We start from the raw sequence: 24,624 nt of genomic DNA, 5'->3' as shown, positions 1-24,624 counted from the left end.
AGTCATTGTTATCATTTCTCCCCAGAAATATCCAAATTTGCATAGGGATGGAAAATGAACAATCATATTGTAATGACCCTAACAACACCCTGCCTAGTCTGAGAAAGAACATATGTTATTTCATACAAATACACTCTTTGATTATACTACATGTACAATATTGATAATTTATTTCATTATTGTATATAATGGTGGTGTTCTGCATCTCAAATCAAACCAGGGAAGAAAACAGCATAAAGCTATAAGATTTCAAAGTAAATATTATATTGCTTAGATAAAGCTTAGCTTTATATCTGTAAAACTGATAGGTTTGGATTTCTACTGCACATAAAAGACGCATAATTTGAACGTGTTCTGAGGCTTTACAAAGTTTATTACTTTCGCAGTTCAGACTACAAATTATTTATGGTATATATATATTTTTATAAAGTTGTATTACATAATAACTCAGATGACTAGTTAAGCAATTATTGAGTGCTTGATAGTAAATAATTGATGCACACATGTTCATTACATTTTGCCGTACACTTGGAACGTGACGACACCGTTATCAAGTTGACCGGTGGTAAGCCGTACTAGTCTAGAATAATAGACGTTCAAAACGGGATTCTTCTAATCTGTAATCGTCGAAACGGGTAGATCAAAAACAGGGCGTATTTCTAAAACTATTAAAGTTGTATTTAAGAAAATGTTTGATGTTTGAAATAGATTATAAAAAAGTGCATTCATATTATACCATGTAACTGTAAAAACTTTTCGGACAAAACACGCATTAAATGCATTAAAAACAGGCTTTTTTTGTAAAATAAAATTTATTCAGGTCAACAAAGCTTCTAATGACACAGAGTCTGACAAACAACACTTTTTCATTGTAAGGTATGGGTGCTCTTTATGTATTTATCGTTATGTTTTGACAGTAGGAAAGAAAAAAACCCTAAAACTTAAAATTGTTTGATGGATATTGACTTCTCGTGCACGGAACTATTATAAAATCAAATATAAATCTATTTTATCTTTTTTGACGTAATATGTTTTACCCGGAATCCCAATAAGAATGTCAATTTGTAAGGATTTGCCATATTAAAACATCGTTAAAAACGTCGAATTACAACTATTTGGGCTAGATCCCGTATGTATAGCTGAAGTTGCTGTCTCTTAATGTAGAAAAATAATGCATTGGAAGCATTTATCTGTCCTTTTGTTTTTGGTATCAATATGCTAGATATTAAGAACAAGGCTAGAGAGATATTTTTATATATAAAACTTGAAAACGTATTACCTATGGTGGTATAGACGGTCCATACGAAGAACAGGCTGCCCCAGTACGTCCACACCTCCACTGTCGAGTCCGTGGTCACATCATTCTTAATCGCCTCCCGGATCGACGATTCATATTCCACTAAGAGATTGGTTGTGTCCGCCCTGATCTTGTTTACGTCTTGGACCTGAATCACTGACTGCAGTAATTGAGTAATTAGATTCTTTCTAATATCGGTAATGTTGGATTTGTATTTTTGTTCATGATATGATTCCACGGCCATAAATATGGCGGCGCCGAGCGCGGTGTACGCTATAAGAATAAAGATAAGCCCAACCAGGGACCGCGCCGCCTTGTACACGGCCTGGGCGACTCTTCTTGTCTTTCCAAAACATCCCTCGGGCTGGGCCAGCTTCTCCGAGGAAATGGTGACGTCAGTTGCTAATGTCTCCGTACTTCCGGCCACTGACACCGACAAATGACAGTCGTCCACGTCCATCGACCCCTCCGACTTGTACATGAGACGAGTGTCCTCTGGAAATTTATTTCAGTTATTTCAATAGAAACCTAAATACCTCATTATAATATATATTTACTTTTAATCCACTCAGAAATATTTGCCATGCATCTTGTTTATTGTTATGGAACATTTATGTAAAATTAGCAACCAAGTTAAACCATCAATCAATAGGCACGCGTCAAAATATGGTCTGGTCTTTTGAATTAGTAACAAAATCAATTCCTAATAATACATTCATGAGGAATAATGCAACCGTAATATTCGGAATAAGATAAAAATCAAATCGAGTTTAATTTCACCGGAAATTCATTGAAAATGAGCATTTTGGTTTAAAGGATTTTCATTCGTTTTAAAAACTATTAAATATGGAAATAAATAATAAGTACACATACATTGTAGACGTAATTGGTGGATTGCTGTTTTTATATCAATATGAAATACAATACTTATGTGAAAAACTACAGAAACAAACACAGTAGCCACAAGTTTAAATATAAACCCCATTTAATGGCAAATGGTAAACGCCAAAGACATAGAACAAAACGAGATACCGTGATTGTTGGAATTCACATACGCTTTTTTTACATATACAGTATAGTACATCTATATGATGTGATAAAAAATGAAAATTGAAAAAGATGATACAGAAAGGATGCAAAAAGCCTAAAGAAAGTATATCAAAGCTTGCTCATAAACACAACTATCTTTGATATACTATTAAAAGGTTTCCTATCAATCATGTAACTAGACACCAACTATGCGTATAAACAACATAAGCCATATTTAATGAGCAAGTGATGGCGGCAGCGTGTTGTGTATTATGGAAACATTCTAAAACATCCAAGATTTTTTACCATTCGTTTTAAGTACCTTTGAATGTTTAGGGCGTTTTAATGCCCTAAAATGTCATATTAGTGTCATCACGTATGTGCCTTCAATTTACATAATCGCATTTTCCATTGTGTTGCAGAAAGTAATTAGTACAAAAAGGTTAAAATACAAAACAAATACACTCAAACAAAAGGAATACTAAACCAGTTGACAGATTTTGGCAAGTTCTGCTCAAGGTATAGTTCGTTGAACTACGAATAATGCAAGGACCCTCGTTACTTTTATGTTCTCATTACTTGACAAAAAGAAAGATGTTCTCTAAAACTCCAGGACAAGATTAGATTAATTACATATTTACATCGCCAGATTTCCTGGAATCGGAAACCTGTATGCGGGATCTACACTTGAAGAAACATTCCTAATTATGAAGCTGTTGGTGATCGCAACACCTCTGGGACACATAAACAAATATCAGGTTATTTTGAGTTATTTCAAACGTCCGAAAACGAGGACGAATTGAACATTGAAAATATAATGGTAAAGTACCTAATTAAACAATTAAGTCCAGATTGCGACCTTGTCCGCATTTCATAACAATGAGACAGACTTGCACAAGTACGTCAATACTTATTTTTTCGTGGAACAAATATTGTCTGACTCATAATACGGCATAATAATTGTTAGTATAATATTTTATTGTAACAACAATAGTTTCGTCTGCCTTGCATTGTCAAGTTTGAGAAATACCATCACTTTCACGTCTATTCTCATACATACATTTGCCAAGAACAGTTTGAATCTTGCCAAACAAGGCTATATACATAAACTTGACATTTTAAAGATAAAATATAACTCGCGTGTTTCATGTAGCAGACATTTCCACAGGAAAAGCAACTACGTTTGAACTACAGAGTATATACAATAAAGAAAAGGCAACCTTAATTACTGACAGGGATTTAACGGCAAGCTTAAGCTTAAAAAAAGAAATATTTCCAATTTTAATTACACTAGGCGTTGGCAAACCTTTAAACGTCGTTTAGGCTTAAAACGCGTTGATAGGCATTTTAACCTGCATTTAATTAAGAATTGTACAACATATTACAGAGCATAACAAAGTACTGGTTTTGGTCTTGAATATCACTTTTATATAATACATATGGCAGAAAGGGAAACATTTGGCAATATTGGCCACAACATCAAAATACAAGTCATCATCATCGTAACATACAACATACATTATTGTAATTAATTTAAAACCGTATCTACCTGTGCAATGAAACTATAATATCAGTTTCTAAGAATATTTGTCAAGAATAAAGGTTCCAATACAACCTGGACGAGCCAAACCGGACCAATTGTTGTGATAAATCGGAACAGGTGTAAAAATAACGATTGGGGTTTATCGATTGTATGAACAATTTTGCAAGAATTTCAGTGACAATGTAACAATGATATTGTCTTAAAAAATAATATTTTGAATATAATGTTCGAAAAGTATGTTTTAATTATTAATTCAACCTTTGAGCAGGCCTTTTATGTCGTGTCAATTGGCAATTTCATTGCTGGTCCATTTTGGTGATGATCCGTTTTGTCACAAACCACCAGCTCTTTCTTTTATTAAAGATAATGTTCAGCGATGGGTAAATGTAATTAATTCTACACTTACCACTTGTATCTATACCTTTCACACATATAATCTCCGAATTGGTTGGAATCTATTACCTATATAAGTTTGAAATTTCAAAACTTCAACACAAGTAAAGCACTTGATGATGCACAGCAGAAAGATACTTTACGTCGGTAATTAGACACGCAGTCATTCGAAACACCAGGTAAGATCTCAGAATACTTTGTATTATTGAAGCAGAATAAGCAGGACACTATTAAAATCAATACAAAGAGCTCAGGCACAACAGTTATAATCCGTATTTTTTTTATATTAATACTATTTTACTGGCACACGCCTAAGCGATTAGGTGTTATCGCGATACCAACTAAAACTATTTTGTGACATAACGATAACAAACAAAGTATTGCTTTACCAGATTAATATTTATCCAGTAGATTGTAAAAGCAAAAGTGTGTACTGTTTATCCTTTCTTCAAAAACACGTGTTATATATTTGCCATCCGATGCTTATCTGCATTTATCATGCTGGTTCCGTCCAGATCATCGAACGGTGTTGGCATACTCAGCCGTATTCTTCAAGTAACTGCGCTTCCCTGGGAATTCCTGAATAAATAAATACCTTAGCACCGAACTGTAACATGCATGTCATAAGTTCTTCGCTGAAGCCTAGTAAGAAAACAAATCAAATAGAATTGTAAATGAAGCCTCTTACATTTCTCATCTGCTTGAAACAATCCCAGATTGAAACGAGCTTTCTCATTTACGGCTGAATCATTATGGCTTCAGTAAAGGTAGCGAAGGTATATGAACGTGTATGCAAACGTATTTGCAAAATAAACGGGGAAAAAGTTTACATCATGAAAATATATTCTTCGTAAGCTTGTTTATTGGGTTTAAACTGTTCATGTTATGATCGATTTTGAAACAAATTATAACAGCATTGGTTTCTCCCGTTTGCAATATGTGATGCCACAATGTGGTCTTGTTGTGCTTGTAGAGAATTCTCATATTAAATGATTTTTTTACTGCAGTAGAAAGGTGTTGTGATCTGGTAACCAGTCACGTTATTCATTTATTATAACCAGTCTAATAGAAGCTGATGTAGGGAACCAGCTAGCAGGAAACAGACAGACTTTGACTGACCACGACTGAGACTTGACGGACTTATTACTTCTTGACGATCACCTTATATCCATCATCATCCGATACGTAGATTCGACGCTAGTGCTCATCTTTGTCAGGTATGTTTGTATGGATATAAGTTATTATTTCATGCTTTACGATGAAATATGGGGGTTTAACAGTGAAATAACAACAGTGAAAATATCAATTTGATATTTTCACTGCAAAATAAGGAGTGAAAATATCAACTTTCAGAACTACTTTTAAATTCCTTTGTTGTTACATGTACTTGCCTTGATCAAAACAGAACTTTGGACTTCAGTAAATTATGTCAAAAAATGTTAAAAAAAGAAATATTTTATAAATTTAAATAAATATATAATTGGAAATAACAACTTACCGTTTATTACTGGTTATCTCGTTTATCAAACATTTTACTGATCTTTGAAGCTGAATGTTCGAACATTTGCTTTCATACCAAACAAATTACAGACAAAAACAACTGTTCGAACATAAATAAAATTTTATATCCTCGTTCAAATGTATTTTAAACTGTTAACCGTTGTAGTACGTAAAATGAGCTTCCTGGAGAATTCACACAATTTACAGATAGATTCGATATTTTTTTACCCCACCCACACCTCAAAATGTGTCAACAAACTAGCGTGGCATTTACTCTTTATCTGGAAAACAAACATTTTAAATCGAAACAGACTGGTCTCTGACAGTAAGATGACTGAATATTAACTTACTATAAAAACACGCGTACATGCAGTATTAAACTAAGAAGAATGGTTAAAATCCAATGAGTATCCACATTTGTTTTGCTAACACATTTGACCTTCCAAATTTTCATTTTTTAAATAGCGGCGTAGTAATTTGGTTTTGTATTCATGCCCATCTTAAAATTAAAAGTGTTTTCATTATTTTTTGGAACATATGTGCATTAATAATACTTCATTGTTTACTGTTCATAAAGCTTTGCAATAAAAAACGAAAATTAAGCTATAAGAATGAATAGCAGAGAACTATTTCTTAGCAAACCGAAAGTAGAAAAGTTGACAGCTATAACTATGCATGAGGGGTGCCCCACGGGTAGCGGCCTAAAGCCCACCCTTTTCAAAAAAGGGATAATTCAGAAATAAATAAAAAAACAAATAAAACTCCGAAAATAAGCATAAAAGAAACAGAAAATTTGTTTATTTCGGTGTAAGATCGTATTTTATTTTACTCGTGATCATAAAAAAACTACATTTTCACTCGTGGCTTCGCCACTCGTGAAAAAATATGTTTTTCTATGACACTCGTGAAATAAAATACGATCTTACACCGAAATAAACAAATATCCTCTATTTATGTCGGGATCACAATAAAGGCAAATAAATTCAAAATTTATAAACAAAAACAGAATACAAGTTCCGTTGAGCACTGCCATATGTTCATACACTAAAACTATTTCAAGAACATTCTTGGCGTAAACTAATGACCGGAGGAAAATGCCTATTTTACAATCAATGTCAGGAAATGCGCACAACAATATTTTGTCGGAATAAATGGAACATTCAACATAACTATCTGTAAATGCACATAAATATAAACTTGTTGACCTCGCACAATGTTTTCGTATAGCGGTTCATCGGCATATGTAACTATCTGGTCACTACATGGTCATTTACTTACTTTACTTACTTATAAGATAAAGTCCGAACCCCAAGTCTTGATTATTACATGTATATATCTTCTTCCAATATTTGCAATTTTTCTTCGGGATTAAACCAACGTCAAAACTGAACATTACGCTTAATGTATTGTTTAATCAGCGGCGGCGTGAATGGCGTCACTTGTTTCATCGAAGTCACATACAATTTACCGCAATAAAATTTCCTTTGATATATTACAAGCGTATTGGTTTTACTATAACGATGATGCTGCGTTAATCGGATTATGAATGAAATGAAATTTAAATGATGCGCAATCACCCAAAGAGGCGCAATAGGAATGGATACTTTACGAACTGTGCTGTAAAATCCTCTCCGCAGATCATTCACACACTTTCTTACACATACAAGATCTGCTCCAGAAAATTGACTGTTCATTATGTTTGCTTAATTACCATTGATGCCTAATTACCACAAACGAATGAGACTAAATGACCATGCAGCCTAAATTCTTACTGTTTTTTCTGTAATTAGATTTAATTATATTTATCGGCTAGTCTCTTTCTGTTTTTTATTTATTTTTCGTGTGTTGAAAGAGTACCAAATTAATATAATAGTTCGGAATTATCAGAATACCATCGTTTATTCCATGTTTGACATAACAATAAAATATATTTACCCATCGCCGATACACTTTAGGCGATACGACCAAGATCGTCGGACTTAAAGATTAAGGTTGACGGACAATACGTCTCGGGTTTAAGGACGATACGGACACAAGTACTACTTCTACAACTACGACGACTACTACTACTACTTCTGATATTTCTACTACTACTACTACTACTACTTCTGATAGTTCTACTACTACTACTAATACTACTATTACTACTACTACTACTATTACTACTACTACTACTGATAGTTCTACTACTACTACTACTACTACTACTACTACTACTACTACTACTACTACTACTACTACTACTACTACTACTACTACTACTACTACTACTACTACTACTACTACTACTACTACTGATAGTTCTACAACTACGACTACTACTACTACTACTACTACTACTACTACTACTACTACTACTACTACTACTACTACTACTACTACTACTACTACTACTACTACTACTACTACTACTACTACTACTACTACTACTACTACTACTACTACTACTACTACTACTACTACTACTACTACTACTACTACTACTACTACTTTTACGACTACTACTACTACTACTACTACTACTACTACTACTACTACTACTACTACTACTACTACTACTACTACTACTACTACTACTACTACTACTACGACTACTACTACTACTACTACTACTACTTCTGATAGTTCTACTACTACTACTACTACTACTACTTCTACTACTACTACTACTACTACTACTACTACTACTACTACTACTACTACTACTACTTCTACTACTACTACTACTACTACTACTACTTTTACGACTACTACTACTACTACTACTACTACTACTACTACTACTACTACTTCTACTACTACTACTACTACTACTACTACTACTACTACTACTACTACTACTACTACTACTACTACTACTACTACTACTACTACTACGACTACTACTACTACTACTACTACTACTTCTGATAGTTCTACTACTACTATTTTACAACTCTACAATTCAATTTATTTCATGTGCTCACCAATTGATTAATTAATTACAATATTTTTTTAAAGTGTTTATGATGTGTTTTATTTAGGGAATTGAAGGTTGTTTAGACCGCTTGCATTTAATTTGTCATATGAAATATTCTCCAATACGTTCATACTAAAATATGAAAATAAATCTTTAAAATAATTGATCGCGGGTTTTCCTTTAAGAATAACTCATGTTTTTATGTCTTTCAATCTAGTCCATATCGTCTTCAAATCTCTGGACCGTATCATCTTTCAATTATTCTGAGCAATATCGTCTAGAAAATATTGACGATCCGCCAATTTGTCCGTATACCGAATCATTAATTAACAACAATAAATTATTAATTCACAGAGTGTGTTCAAACACCGAATGCCAACAGAAACATAAATTTACTACAACAAAATCTTACACAATATGTTTTAAGTACATAAAAAGGTTGAAATTACGACGTGTTATGGGATCTTTCCTTTAGATTGATGGATCCTTATATAATTCTAACGGTGTATGCCCGTTGTGAAGTAACACGAATTTTCCCTGTGTTCAAATAGTAGGTTATTGGATTCGAATCATATTGCAACGAAGTTGAAATGTTGTGACTTTGTCGCTTATGGTTTGAACGGCATTAATATACACATGAAGACAAAATGAATGATTAAGTTAAAGCATGTAGAACCTTCAACAAATATAATTAATTATTATACACATGAAGACAAGATTAATTATAAAGTGAAAGCATTTATAATCTTCACAAAATATAACCATTCTCGATGTTATTCCTATTGTTATTCAGACAGTAACTCCCATCCCAAATTCTCGCTGTAATTTCCATTGGTTCTCCCACGGTAAATCCAAAATTCTCATTGTAATTTCAAATATAATTTACACTGTTATTTCCTCTTTGATTTCTATTGCATGAGCCACCTCTGTCTTTGAGAAACAAATCCTATGATCGGTTATGTCATATTGGCTGTTATTATTTAATAATCTATATTGATTATATTAATTTTTTGATTTTGAGAATGATACACAATATGTCTATTTTAAACATAACATTATACTTTTTTCGTTTGTTATTTAAAAAATTGAAAAAGCTTAGCTTAGTTACGTAAAGGTACATGACCACGTTCCTCCGAAAAATATGAATGTCGGCCGATTTTAACGATACTTGGTACAAACAATCGTCAATGACTGTACTTTAACGAGGTTATTTAGTTTGTTTAAAAATCCGTTGTTTGTTGATTTACAGCGTCACCTAGCGGACACGTGCTATTTGGCGCAAACATTGATAAAACCGTAAAAAATATCCAATTTAACGGCTTTTTTTTTAAATAAAAAGTCGGAAAATAATTTATTGTATGCTGAATAAATAATCCTATAATTTTAGTACTAGTATTTAAGATGTTTTTTAATTAATTTTAAGTTTTATGACGAAAAGCCTTTTATAAGGAATCGCCAAAAATATATACCCATCGGTTAATGTGACGTATTTACTTCGAAATCGAACTCGGGTAGGATATGTTTTTATTATTTCATAGGAAATGGAATAGAATAATGAATATAATTATATAATTTTTTTAAAAAATGACGATGAGGTAAATTGCTGAAAGATATAAGTATTATAAGAAAATTGATAGAGTCAGCGTGATTTCTACGCCACCGTCAACGTCAATATAAAAGACGTCAAGTTAGTGACGCCATGGGTTTGTTTGTTGCATGAGGATAGATGTGGAGTGAAACGTTATATTCGTCCTTAAATGATGGAATCTGTATCTTTTTATTGTTTAATCTAATAATTGCCAGTATCAGAACTAAGTAGAATATAAGAAAATAAAAATAAAAATATTAAGAAAATCAAATTCTTGCTACCTGAAAATTATCTACAGAACTGAGACACTAATTTAAGGCTTGTACGAATCTATTAAAAATGGGATAAAATCATAAGCCATGATCGATTCTTAGTTAAATAAATTTTATTCTCGCTAAAAAATGAGAACGTCACAAAACAAATCAGGCGTCTGAATTGAAATTAATTTCATTGTAGAAATGAAATTGGCTATTTCAGTATTGTTTGAGCCTATTATTCTCACGTACATATCAAATGTATTAGTTTGCATACATTTTATCCAACAAATATATCAAACATCATGATATCAGCATCATAAATATTATCTGATTGTATACACGATCGGGGCTATATTTAAACGGATTAAACGAAAGCACGGCTTATTATGATGTTCGTGAAGTTAGCGGCCTAGTGGCCTAGCGGCCTACCGGCCTAGCGGCGTGAAGTTAGCGGCCTAGCGGCCTAGCGGCGTGAAGTTAGCGGCCAAGCGGCGTGATGTCAGCTAGGCTGCTAGGCCGCTGAATCGCTTGATCGACTTTTTTGAACAAATATTGAAAATTGCTTCAAATTGATAACTTATCAATAAAAACAACAAATATATCATTGTCTTAGAAGAGCAGGCATATTTGCATGCTTTAAGATAGATAAATTAATTGATTAATTTGCAAGCTAAGATAAAAATTGCGGTGTAAATAATAGACTGCTTCTAACATCCATGCAGTTCTGCTAAAAATATTTTGAAATGTTGCAGGGGCGGCTCCAGGATTACACGTTAGAGGTGTCGTAACTGGTGGTGTAACCTTTTGAATTGCGCCCCTCTCTCATAATCGACTCTGTTTTGTTTTAATTGTGGCAGCGGTGTTTGGTGGTACCACCTCTTGAACATATCATTACTTGTTCTCTCCAATATTGACATACAAGTTTGAGTTTGGGGAAAGGGGGGGGGGGCGACGGGTGGTCCCTACCCCGCCACCTGAATCAGCGTTGGTGTTGTAACTATTTGTATCATCTTTACAACATGTTGACATGGTTGGATTTTTGAGCGGGCGCCGGATATGCATCCACTAGAAGTGCCAATACAGTTATTATAACCGTTTTTCTGCGCTACCGCAACGGACATTCGGAAGTCGAGGCTCTGAATACGTGACATAATTTGGCGCCTTCCTTGCAACCATGTGATTCATGTTCTCGTTTGCGTTAGTACTTTGCAAATGGGCTAGATTTTCCACCATACACTCATTTGTTTACCTGAAAATTGAATCATTGCAGGCATATTGTAATTTGATATTTAGTCATCAATGCGACTTTAAGTGATACGCTCGTTTTTTCGACTAAAAGTTAGTTTTCCCGGTATAGCATCTATATAACTTTTGTTACAATTATTTTACTCTATGATATCGATATTGAAGAAAGAAATACAGTTATAGCATACAAAAGTATTTTGGTTTAGTGGGGTTCGAACCCACGCCAGATTAGTCAAGAAGAAAATAGAAAACATCCGGCTAGTCCACACGGCCACCGGAAATTTAACAAATGTTGGATATGTTGACCTGTTAAGGATACATTGATAACATCACGTGATCATGCCAATCACGAAACATCACAGCCGTTATAAATGTTCAATCGCGTTATTAACGCTAATGAAAAGTGTGGTCTTCAAAGACGACATTTGAGCGAGTCACTTTAATTATTGTTTTAAATACTGTTCGATTCAAAATATCAATCTTTTTTTCACGAGTCTTGATGGCTAGAATTATCATAAAACATTTCAGGTTTGAATAAAATTTGTTTTACGAAACTAATTATCATTAAAACTATGACCCCTGCTACAAAAATGAACAGTACGTGTAAAATGTGTAAGACATTTAAAAAGTGTACACGTGCATCACGTTCTGGAAATCTTTTTTTCAATTCGGTACCCTGCAGTTTGTGCGCCTGCCGGTAATTCTCCTACATAGAGACTTACACCAGAACGACCACTTGACGCGAGTACAAGTGGTTGAATCCCCGTCCATTGTTAACCGTTCAATGTTCAACCCCTTTTGTTTCACTCCCTGTAAACAGGTAGATGTAAGAAAGGGTTCCATCTCTTTTGACGAACCATTCCGTACAATCAGTAAATTATTGTTTCAATTTTGTAGATATTTTTCAAGTAGAAAAAAAATTGATTTTCTTACTATTTTTCTTACTATTTTCTGATATTCAACTTAGTTCTGATACTGGCAAATATTAGATTAAACAATAAAAAGATTCAGATTCCATCATTTAATCTTTGTTGTTTTTATATAATTATATTCATTATTCTATTCCATGTCCTATGAAATAATAAAAACATACACCACCCGAGTTCGATTTCGAAGTAAATACGTCACATTCACCGATGGGTATCTGTTTTGGGCGATTCCTTATAAAGGCATTTCGTCACAAAACTTAAAATTAATAACAATTTTCTTAAATACTAGTACTAAAAGTTTAGGAGTTTTTATTTAGCATACAATAAATTATATTCCGATCGTTTTTTTTATAAAAAAAACCCCCGTAAAATCATATTTTTTTACGGTTTCATCAACGTTTGCGCCAAATAGCACGTGCCCGCTAGGTGGCGCTGTAAATCAACAAACAACGGGATATAAAAAATAAATAAGTACACCTCGTTAAAGTACAGTCATTGACGATTGTTTGTTCCAAGTTTCATTAAAATCGGCCGACATTCATATTTTTCGGAAAAACGTGGTCATGTACCTTAAGTGGTACGGTGCTGTTCAATGTGAATGTTTTCATGACCGTCTGTGTGAAAAATGTTGATTAAATGAATGTTGAATTCATAAATAATAATATTTTTACTTTAAAGGTTAACAAGTCTTACAAAATTTCAACTCATGTTTATACTAAACAAGCATGCATTTACATGTGTGCTATGAAACAGGAGTGTCTCGTAAAGTTGGTGCCAAAAATGTCATCATTACAGGAACATTTAACTTGAACAGTAATAACATTCAAAGTGTACTTGATGAAGTGCATATAGTTGAAGGGAGACGTAAGACCAGAATTCTGAAATTATTCACGGAGGCAAAACAGAATTCCTCTGTTTATTAAGTTTTAATATGCATTGTGTGGTAACTGTTAAAGGTTTATTTTGGAACCGATATACTCCTGACGCATGCCAAATACCAACTATACAACAATCATACATTTGCATTGGCAACAAAAACATACCTCAAAATATATCAATCTTCAGGGAAACGTTTATTTTGTAGGTTTTTCAAATCTATTTTGAATGTGCGGTAGTTTTAAATATCAATTAAAATAATTTAGGCTGTAATTAGTTTAACCTAATTGTACAGCTTCATAATAAGTATTGTCGGCAACCACGGTCTTCATACCGTTCATTCCGTTATACTAGTGTACCGGGGATCCGACAATGCATAATAAGTGCCCTCTTCAGTTTATAAGTCGCTAGGATGGTTCAGATGTTAAGTAAATGCTATATTAATCAACCTGGTATTTCAATTTGCTCAATAAAAGTGAAGGATGTATTGGAAATAAATCATTAATTCTATTTCAAAATGAGTGCATCAAACTGAGAAGTGTTTCACCGTATAAAGTGAGATAATTGTTTCTGATATTAATTGAATTTTGATAATTTTAAACGAATATCATATCCTTTAACTATCTGTTTGTGTTGCTTTGTAGACATAACTATCACTTTCGAAAGCGGAAAATTTAAGACGGACAGGATTTCGATCGACACAATGAGCTCGAAAAAACAAATTTAGTCAGGTTTTAAATTGCAAGCTGTTTTATGTCAAGCAATAACAACCTAAGGTATAGGTATATTGGTACAAACATAACATAATAATGCACCACTACGTTTAGTTTTCCTAAGTTATTCATAGACTGAGGATAAAACAGTTGTGAGATGGCGAAATCCCCCATACTGAATATTTCTCATACAATGACTAACGAACTCCTTCATTTCAGTATGTTTAAAACTAAAGCAATTCTACATCAACACAATGACAGTGCAGGATATCTTGCCCTATTTTCACCAAAATATGTAATAGTTACTGCATGTACTACCCGTGTCATTGTATTATACCTTATTATTTTCAAGCCCAAGGTTGTGGGTAAAGTAAGTGTTTTGAACTTTATTGTCTGCGACTACGGTCAATAACTAACGGGCGTGTACGTAAATAGCGATGTAATATACACCACGATAGTGTATGGTTAAGCTCTGTCTACTGCAGATTATCGTTCCGTTATGGGACTGAAGTGTAGACTAGACGAAAGACAACGTTGTCCCACATGTTTTAATTTTAATATTCTCAATATCAACAATCTTGTGTACTTATTAGATATGCAAAACCAGGTTTCGATTTATTACAGAACAGAACAAACTTACAAGCATTAACTATTAACCAGAGCATTATTAACAAGTGTATGGCATTTTGTTGTAGTTTTTTTTTTAAATATTCGTTAATTTACAAATCCGGAATTACAAAAAAGAATACTTTTCAGAAAGTTAAACACGACCACGAACTAATGAAATAGAGTAGATATTAATCTCGGTAAACCCCCAAAACCTCTTTATATTGTAAAAGGTAAGTGTAATTCATTGACCAGTGTCTCTGCTTTGGCCGACTTAGTATTGTTACATGTCGCACAATTACGGTTATGATTTCATACTGTACTAGTTAACCTATTCAGGAAGCTAATCCGCTTGGCGTTGGGCTCCAACTAATGAACGTTTGTTAATAAGCTGGGTGCGCCAACTGCAATAGCGATATATTCAGTGTTTACTTAAATTCGAATTTTACAACGAAACAATTTACCAACGATATCTGAGTCGCAACTCACCTTTAGAATGTTGTCTCAATCACATTTCATGCGTCGCAATTTTTATCTTTCATGTCAAACAGCAGATGAAGGTCTCATAAAGATATGACGTAAAGGCAGGTTTTAAGACGTTCAAATATATTACCAAAACAACAAGTTATGACACAATAAATAACAGTAAAAGAATGAAAGTGTTTGTTACAAAATTTGAGGATGCAACGATAGACTCTTGCTGACTTTTAAAAGCCAGTCCGTTAAAACAAGTAATACCGTGTGACTGAAAGGACATAAAACAAAACAAAAAATATCTGTATAAAAGATAAACTTCTTGGATTGTGAGATGAACGCGGTCTGTTAGATAGAGAAAAAAATGTATTTACTGGATTACAGAAAATTGTGTTTATACATGGGTGTTTTAATATTGTAGTTTATATTATATCGTGTCGTAAAAATGTCGGAGATATAGGTTTGTTTATAAGCATTAATATGTGCCCGGATGTTGTCCAGTTTGCACTGTCATTATGAAATCAATGCATTTGAAGCAACTGTCTCAGTGTTGATATGCGTTGCCGTCATATTATCGGAGAGTACAATGCACGATGTGTATTATGTCGTTAACATAAATGTCTGGTGTAGTGATTTCACAGTGGTGCATTGACCTTGAATTAAGCTTCCTGGCATTAAGTCATACTTCATTTAAATCAGCTAATGCAGTGATGGCATTTGTACTGCCAAATGTATGAGGTCTGTCTCATTTCGGAATTTCATTTGGTATTCTGGTTTTGTCAGAGGAGTACAAATGGGGTAACAGAAATCGTTTGTCGATGAATTACTTAAGACCATGATGTTGATAGCAAACAATACAAATATTTAGTATGTTATTACTGACATACAATGTAATCACTGACTTGGTAAAAGTCAAATTAAGTTTCAATAAAACCCCACTTATAAAATCTAAATATACTTGAATAAAAATTAAAACATTTTATTTTCTGTTGAGTGGAACACAAAAATCAAAGCCAGTTATATCATTTATCTCTTATGCCTGAAATTAAAAACTACCACCGTCAAGGACAGCTTGTTTAGGAACCACTGATCATCAGCTGATTAAATATCCATAATGTTCATGTGAAGACATAAACAATTATGTTGACGTGTACAAGTACGTAAAACAAGTGGCTTCTAATAACATGTTATTACACCGTTATAGGAAGAAGGCTCATCGAAACCACAACATACTCCGCATTTCTAAGCAGTTGTTTCGTACCAAAAAAAAGTATTGTGCGTGCTAAATTCATTACATTACAGTAGTAACTTTTCGTTTTTATAACTGTTAGGCATATTTAATAAAATTGGAAGGATAGAGCGAATATGAATTTTTTTGAAGAATATAACATTGAAAACATATAATACACGCACCTAACATAACAGAAACAGTTAAATATCTTACCGACTCTAACCTACCACACTAAACATTCAACATCCTCAACTACCACACAAATCAATTCGTGCAGCAAATGAGTTTTCTAATCAGTCATGTAGCATCCGTGCACCATCAATTAGCATGAAAGAAGCAACTCATTTCACGCAGATGGTCTACATCAGTTGAGTCTGGAATAATTTATTAATGCACTTTGATGAGCAGGTAGTAAACTTGTTTTCACAAGACTAATAGATGACATGAGTTCTTGCATGGATAATATACAATCAGAACAGAAGTTGTGTACGATCATACTGTTAAATAGCATAGTAATTACGGGAAGGCACGACTAGCACAACTGCCATTGGTTTGTCTTTGTGAAACAATACAAATAGGTGGTGGACACACATATTAGTGTAATTATGGTAACTTCATGATCATTGTGCAATAACATATCTTAGTCCGTACTTTAGGCTCCAATATATATCAGAAATTATCGAGGCATGCATTACCTCGCTGAAGAATTGCCGTAAAATCAATTAGTTTTAGAGTGGATGGATTCATAGCATGAATGAAATGATCACAATCTGTTAAACCCTTCACATCTTCACATAAACAACGGAAAAGTATCTGTTTTCAAGAAAGTATGGATATTTTAAAAGACCATTTAAATTTAATAATAATAATAATAATAAAATAATGATAATAATAAACATAATAACATTAATAATAGTGGTTTTTACTTTGACTCGAATGTAAAATAGACAAACAATATTACGCATAGCGGTAAAATTGACGAAGGTTCGACATTTATATCGAAATAGCTCTTGATCATTCGTGAATAACGCGTATTTGGCCTACCTAAAAGCCAAATTGTCGTTTAAAATAGGCACTACCAGTTCTTCTGAAATATTCAATACTAGCTGTAGTCGAGGGCATTACAGTGGTATTGTGTTGAAAAAAACTTGGGTAACTTTTTTTTCAATTTCGTGGGACAATCCAACCAAATTAAGATTTACTTGATTACTAAATTATATGAAGGTATACAACTATACAAGTACCATATCACGGTTGCAAGTAACTATAAAACCGATAACTTAGAAATAAAGCGCATCTATTAGTGAAATATTGTATACACTTGAGTCTTAGCTTACGATTGAGGTACGACTTTGGTAATGTTCGTTGTGCCAAGACGTCTTCGCTATACTTATTTTCTAGTGTCTTTATATAATGTTTGGTCCCTATCTTTAGTCATCAAGGGTTTGTGTTAGTGAAATAATTTGGTGTTTGTAATTTGCTTACATAATTATTGGTATCCGTTCAGTAAAACTGTTGTATACGTATAGCTTAATATATTCTTCAATATAACTGTGACCTATATTCGGCCACGATTGAGTTGAATTTCAAGGAAGGTAAGTCCTGGAGAATCTGAGAAACTATGAACTCCTGTATTAATAGACCGATGAAACCAACACATATAACTTGGCCAGGCTGTAAAGCCCGTGCAGTTAAATGTCTGAGCATCTCAATTCTAACTAACAGTAGAATTTACAAGACAATAGCATTGGGTTTCTACAGAGTAATAAATAGTTCATCGAATGACGTGAAGCCAATTGTGAGAAGGTAAAATGCCCAGAACTAACTTTCTCATACAATGACTAAACAAACCACTAATGTTCAATAGGTACATAGATATTTAAGATATATTTATGTTTCGTTCTGATCTTTTTCTCTCGATTGCGTATGTGTATTACTTTGTTATAATGTTGTATTCGCTGGGTTATAAAATATGTTTAAATTACGGTCATTAACCTATCAGGCAAACCTCGTATGTATAAAATGGCGATATAACGAAGCAATAACACAATCAACATAATTAATGCAAAAAAACTGCATACTGATGAAGTATGGAACAACGATATTTCCTATATAATGGAACGCTTAAGCATATGGCGTCATTTTTGTATCCGTTACAAGATTCTGTAAATCGGTGTCAATTTTAATATCATATACAGTCGAACCCCGATGGCTCTAACTCCTTGGGACCAGCTAAAATACCTCGAGCCTCGGAAGATTCGAGCCAAGCAGAATAACTTACGTTCAGTGTAAAAAAGATCGGTACTTAACATTCAATTCGAGCCAATGAAGAATTCGAGCCAAACGAGTTCGAGTCAACGGTGTTCGACTATAGTTAATTTTTCGTTGTTTTATTAGAAAGTATTTTCTATTTTAAATGGGGTAAACATGGTCACATGACTCGTGATAAAATGCGTTATTGTCTTGTGGTGGGAGCCTAAACACATTTTGACCTCTTTGAAAGTAATTTGGTTTCAAAATCAGCTCAGTACAAAACTATTAAAAGTCACATCTGGTAAAACAAAAATACCGTCATACAAGCGTTGTGATCGCAATTAACGAGAAAAAACAACAACAGCAAATAGGCCCGCTCATCCAAACGCACGAAAACAGTGAATTGGAAAGTAATTAAATAAACGAAGTTGTGTATATCTATTCCCTCTATAATTTTTAAACGTTACCAAATTATAAACAACTATTTCCTACATTGACGGATTCATGAAGAGAGAACATCGAAGGCATGTTTCTAGACAACTCTGTTAGATTAGAGTACTTGGATAATACATTATAAGACAGGAAATCCACTCGGGAATACTTCTTTGACGGCGAACAACATCATCATGTTTACTAATAGTTCTTGGCTGTATAGGTTATAATTTATATTGAGCTACTACGATGGTAGAAACAACCATAGCGTTTATTTCAATAGAGTTTCATTTAGATCACCGGCAGGTGGCGATTGGTGGGACATTTTGATGAAAATGGGAACAGTATATTGCTTTAGCATTTATTTAGGATATCGCGAGATCGTGAATTATTTTGCCATGGACCTAGCCCTTTTTGTAAAATCATGCTGATCTCGATATTATCGAACATCAAATGAACATCGACCAAGGTATACTGCTAATGGTTTATTTTATTGCTGTCCAGAAAAAAGTTTACTTACATTGTTAACAAAAATCAGTTTAAGGGTTGGACTTCGATATTCTTCAATTTATGAATATCAAAACGTATCGATTCATCTCAATGCGATGTGCCTCTTATGACAAAATATAAGACACTATAGAAAGTTAATATCATATAAACTGCAGTTTATTAGTTTGCAGGTTTGTCCATATGTTAAATAAACATTCCATACAACAATCTTCCTAGAATATAAATTTCATCAATGAAGTTCACATGATGTACATATATTGTATGTTGGAGTTTATTTTGATGATCCATATACATATGTGCAATACACCAATATACCTGCAATTTAAATTTCACCATGAAAATGAAAAAAGTATTGAACATGCACCAAGCGTTTCAAATGAGTGCATGGAATTCCAAAGGTTTCACGGGAAGTTGTGCGATAATGGCGTCCATATTTTTATATCGTTTGGTATATCTTGAATACCTACTGCATGTGATGCTACAGCTTACTCGAATGAAGATATACAGAGGATATAGACGGATTATGTTTTTCAAATTGATCCAGTGAGTCTTAAACGTGGATTGTACTTGGCTAGGTTTTAAATTTAGAGCTTTTGGATGACTGAAGCAAAATCAGGGCTCTATATCCATGAATTATCACACTGCCCTTATACATCTCTTTTTATTAGGAGAAATGATCCTTTTATTTGATGAAGAGAAGCCAGTTTAAACAGTGGAAAAAAAACATCCTCCAGACTGGATATTATCATGCGCAGAAACACCACCTAGCATTTTTACACAAAGAGATGAAACATCAATGAGATTGTTCATTTAATCTGTCACAACCAGTTTATTAGCTTGCAAGAGGTCTCCAAATACTCATAAAATTACGAATATTCTGTTTTAAAAGGAAGTTTATATACAATGCAAATAAGATATTATAATTCCATTACTTCTGCTAGAAATATTCGTTTTTGTCTGCCTTCGTCATAACAGTGCTGTTAGAACCTACCTTTATTTCTACGAATTATGTCTGCATCACTTAGAACAAATAAATAGACTAAGCGCTGATTTTTTATTGTATCAGTAGAAGAATACTCCTCAACATAAACCGCCTTTATACGTACCTGTTATATACAAAAGTCATCGATATAACACGAGTTTACTGGTATTATCACAGTATTTGTTATTTATAGATTATATGCGGGTAGGCATAAATGTCACAAAGGACGTTAAAGTCAATATTAAAAGTCAAATAGCGTATATAAGCCGAACAGAACATAATACATCTTCCTCTTCACACATATATTTGGAAAGAAAAGAAGTAGTTTCGAATGGAAATTGCAAACTCAGGTCGCTCAGCGTCTATTGTTATGATGCTGGCCTTGAAAGCGCGTATGTAAAACAAAACGTTAACGGCACGTGAATTCACTGAATAATGAACGTTATATACCAACAACGCCCGTTTTTTGCTCGTTAAAACACACCCACTATGGACCGAAAAACACACATTTTGTACAATTGCAACATTTCCCGTTGATTTGTTGACTTTTCATATCTACATGCGTAACTTATATGCGGGTAATGAAGGGTACATAAAGGGACATGCATTTAATCATGATCGGCTTTGAGATAACGTTGTCAAAATACACTAGTTTAGCCAAATAAAGCGAAATGGCTTAAAGGTTTCAAAACAAACTGTTTAACTTGTGTTAAGTTTGTTTTACATGAAACAAATACTACAAGGAGAACAAAAAGGTAATGTTTAAAACAATATTTGAACCAAATATTCTCAAATCAAATAAACAAGGAGATTAGATCACAAGTTTTACACAACAACAGTAAGGACCCTCTCCCAAACACCAGTGGTCTTTGGACATTTTATCAACCTACCTAATTTGCGACTTGGTTATATTAAAAACATGTTGTTTCGTAGAACCTCAATTAAAATCTTGGAACATCATTATCAGAATAAAGGACGTTGAACTGGGTGGTTCGACCTCACCTTTCTCGCCACGGAATGTTCACATCACTCTCACAGACAGGGAGTGACTGATCATTCTGGTTTATGATCACACGGAAGATAAATGCCTTCTGTTTCCATACCACTGTATGTACCTGCAAACCTTTTCCTGTTATCTTTTGTTCACATCTAAATTGTTGTTTTTTAAAATTAAGATTTTAGATAACATTAATTTGTTACTGTTTTGAGTGAGTATTTTTATATCTGTATTTGAAATATCAGCCCTTTTCACATCGATAACCAACCAAATTATTTCAATGTTGTAACTCAAATTTGTGCATTAACAAACACGTGGAACATAAAAGAAGGACTTCTCGTAAAGAATTTTGTAAAAGAATGTTATAACTTATCAACTTTCAATGACAAAAACAATCCCAATATATATTTGTGATAAGGCGTATACATTCATGTTTTTCAGTTTATATAACATGTTGACGTATCATTGACGGTAGACATAAACACTTTCATAGTACCAAGGCGATAATTCCAATACCTTTAAGTATATCGTTTATTTGCCCGTACAGGACATGCATGATTAAGTTGAGCTGCAGGTAAAAAAGATTTCACGAAATTTCAATTAAACTATCGCCTGCTGTTTATTCGTGTCTAGTCTGGTCGTGATATAAAGTGTATTATACCAAGTTAAATGATGTTGTTAGTGAAAAGGGTAAAACATTATACGTTCAAAATGATTGCATTAATATTAAAGCGCTTCATTTCATAAAATAATATAAGGGTTTGACCAATTAAATGAAAACTTGTAAATTTAAAAGAGATTTGCTACAGTTTGTAATGCACTAATAAACATGATGTCGTTTCTTTCCCGGGTGGTGGTTTGAACAGTTGGTGGACTTAGGATTAAGAATATCTCTCGAAAGGCAGGTATGCACTGTGTTGTTTGTGGAGTTTTGTGCTGTTGTTCCATGTTTCTTGTTTGTATTGTTAGTGTTCTATGTCTTTGGCGTTTACCCTGTGCCATTTAACGGGGTTTTGTTTAAACTTTTGGCAAATAATCTTGTTTCTGTCGGTTTTCATATAAATATTATACGGACCCAGTGAGACCACTCTATATACCCTTGAAATAGTGTTCGTTATGTTTAAAAGTACGAGGTTTTAAAGATCATTGGTAATAGCATATGCATGTCATGTTGAATTATATATATATTATGTTTGCTAACATACCTTGATACATTCGGGCTATTTATCGACGTCAAGAACCAAATGCAAAAAAATCGACACAAACATACGTACCCAATTGAGAACAAAAAACACACGCAAAAACATCATTTATTGTTGATACATTTACTCGACCTTGAAAACTGTTTGTGCAAACACAAGCATAACACCAGATGGAATCGATGAGGGTTTTTTATTATATTTTTTTCATATAACGCATGCTGCTTGAAATGAATATTTGGATAAGAAAGAATTTTACGGGAAATTCACTTAATAATGTAGTGAATGATATCAACATGACTATTTACATACCGACATAAGATACCGAGACTAGTATAACTTACATCTGTTTGTATTTATGGCAAAAACTGATATGGTACAAACATTCACAGTGATTGATTAATTTGACTCGTATATGGATAATGATATACTAACACTTTCCGTCGTTTTATAGACTTAACATATCCACATACTTAACTGATATGTGTGTAAATAAAGGGTCACAAAGGAGATGCAATAAAACATACCTAAGAATTATAGCTTTCCACTGCCTACATATTGTCATCTGCTTTTACATTGGTTCTTGTAGCATACTGCCAGTATAGTCGTTATGATCCAAAAGGTATTGGTGACTAATCTATCTAAAGGTTGTGCAATAAACACTTGATTATTCTTGTCGCTAAGGTACTTTTATGCTGTTTTGCATAATGAAAATGAACACAAGGATACTTCAATAATTCAGAAAATACGTACTATATCATTACTGTATAACCTTGAATGTTGCTACCCGTGATCGATTGTAGGATAGACATTACACTAGTTTAATGAAATAAAGCGAAATGGCTTAAAGGTCTCAAAACAGGCTGTAAAAAAACTGAGCTACTCTAGTGGTGTTTAATAATTTTGAATTGCATGAAAACAAATATAACAATAAGAATATAAATGCAAAGTTTAAAGCAATATTTGTGGCAAATTTTCTAAAATCAAACGTGCAAGAGGATTAGGACACAGGTGGTACAAACATCATTTAAGGCCCTCTCCCAGACACCAGTGGTATTAGGACAACTTAATCAATCTACACATAAAGCGAGTTATGTTAATTAAAAAAAAAATCGTTGAATTAAATTAAAAACTTGAACATCGATTTCAGAGTAAAGAACGTTGGTTGAACTGGATGATCTTACCTAACTTTTCTAGTATGCGTACGCATACAAATAGTCTGTAAAATTCTCCCCACGGAAATTTCGAATGTGCACAAGCCAATACTTGGCGTCTCTGAAGTATTTATTCCTTCATTGTCTTTATTGCATGAGAAGACAGCATTTTGCAGACTGAATATTCCGCATGCACTGACAAAGCAAACCACAGAAAGCGTCTGGCATTTTCTTAATAGAATAATAGTTCAAGATATCACCGGAAAAAATACATATTTAAATTCATCTGTAACAACCAGATAAAACATTGGCAAAACGTCCAATAATATTAAAAAGTATATATATAATTATTCGGTTTATGGTCACTAGTACAGAATGCATGCCATTTTCAAATATCGCACGAACGCCCGCTTGCACGCGCGCACGCACGCATAAACGCACGCACACGCATGCAAAT

General features: G+C 33.5%; 1 protein-coding gene across 1 annotated transcript in view; it reads right to left on the bottom strand.

The window, feature by feature from the left end:
* The window catches only part of LOC128211104 (TWiK family of potassium channels protein 18-like), a 41,829-nt gene that overhangs the window by 5,508 nt on the left and 11,697 nt on the right, over window positions 1-24,624 (bottom strand). The window contains exon 2 of the mRNA XM_052915521.1: window positions 1,280-1,792. Within this exon, the coding sequence (XP_052771481.1) occupies window positions 1,280-1,778 (499 nt within the window). The 5' untranslated portion in view covers window positions 1,779-1,792. The remainder of the gene's footprint in view (window positions 1-1,279; window positions 1,793-24,624) is intronic.

The sequence above is a fragment of the Mya arenaria genome, chromosome 12, assembly GCF_026914265.1.
Source record: "Mya arenaria isolate MELC-2E11 chromosome 12, ASM2691426v1".
NCBI classification, from domain to species: domain Eukaryota; kingdom Metazoa; phylum Mollusca; class Bivalvia; order Myida; family Myidae; genus Mya; species Mya arenaria.
Note: the sequence above shows the minus strand (reverse complement) of the source record. Positions and strands in the feature narration are given on the sequence as shown.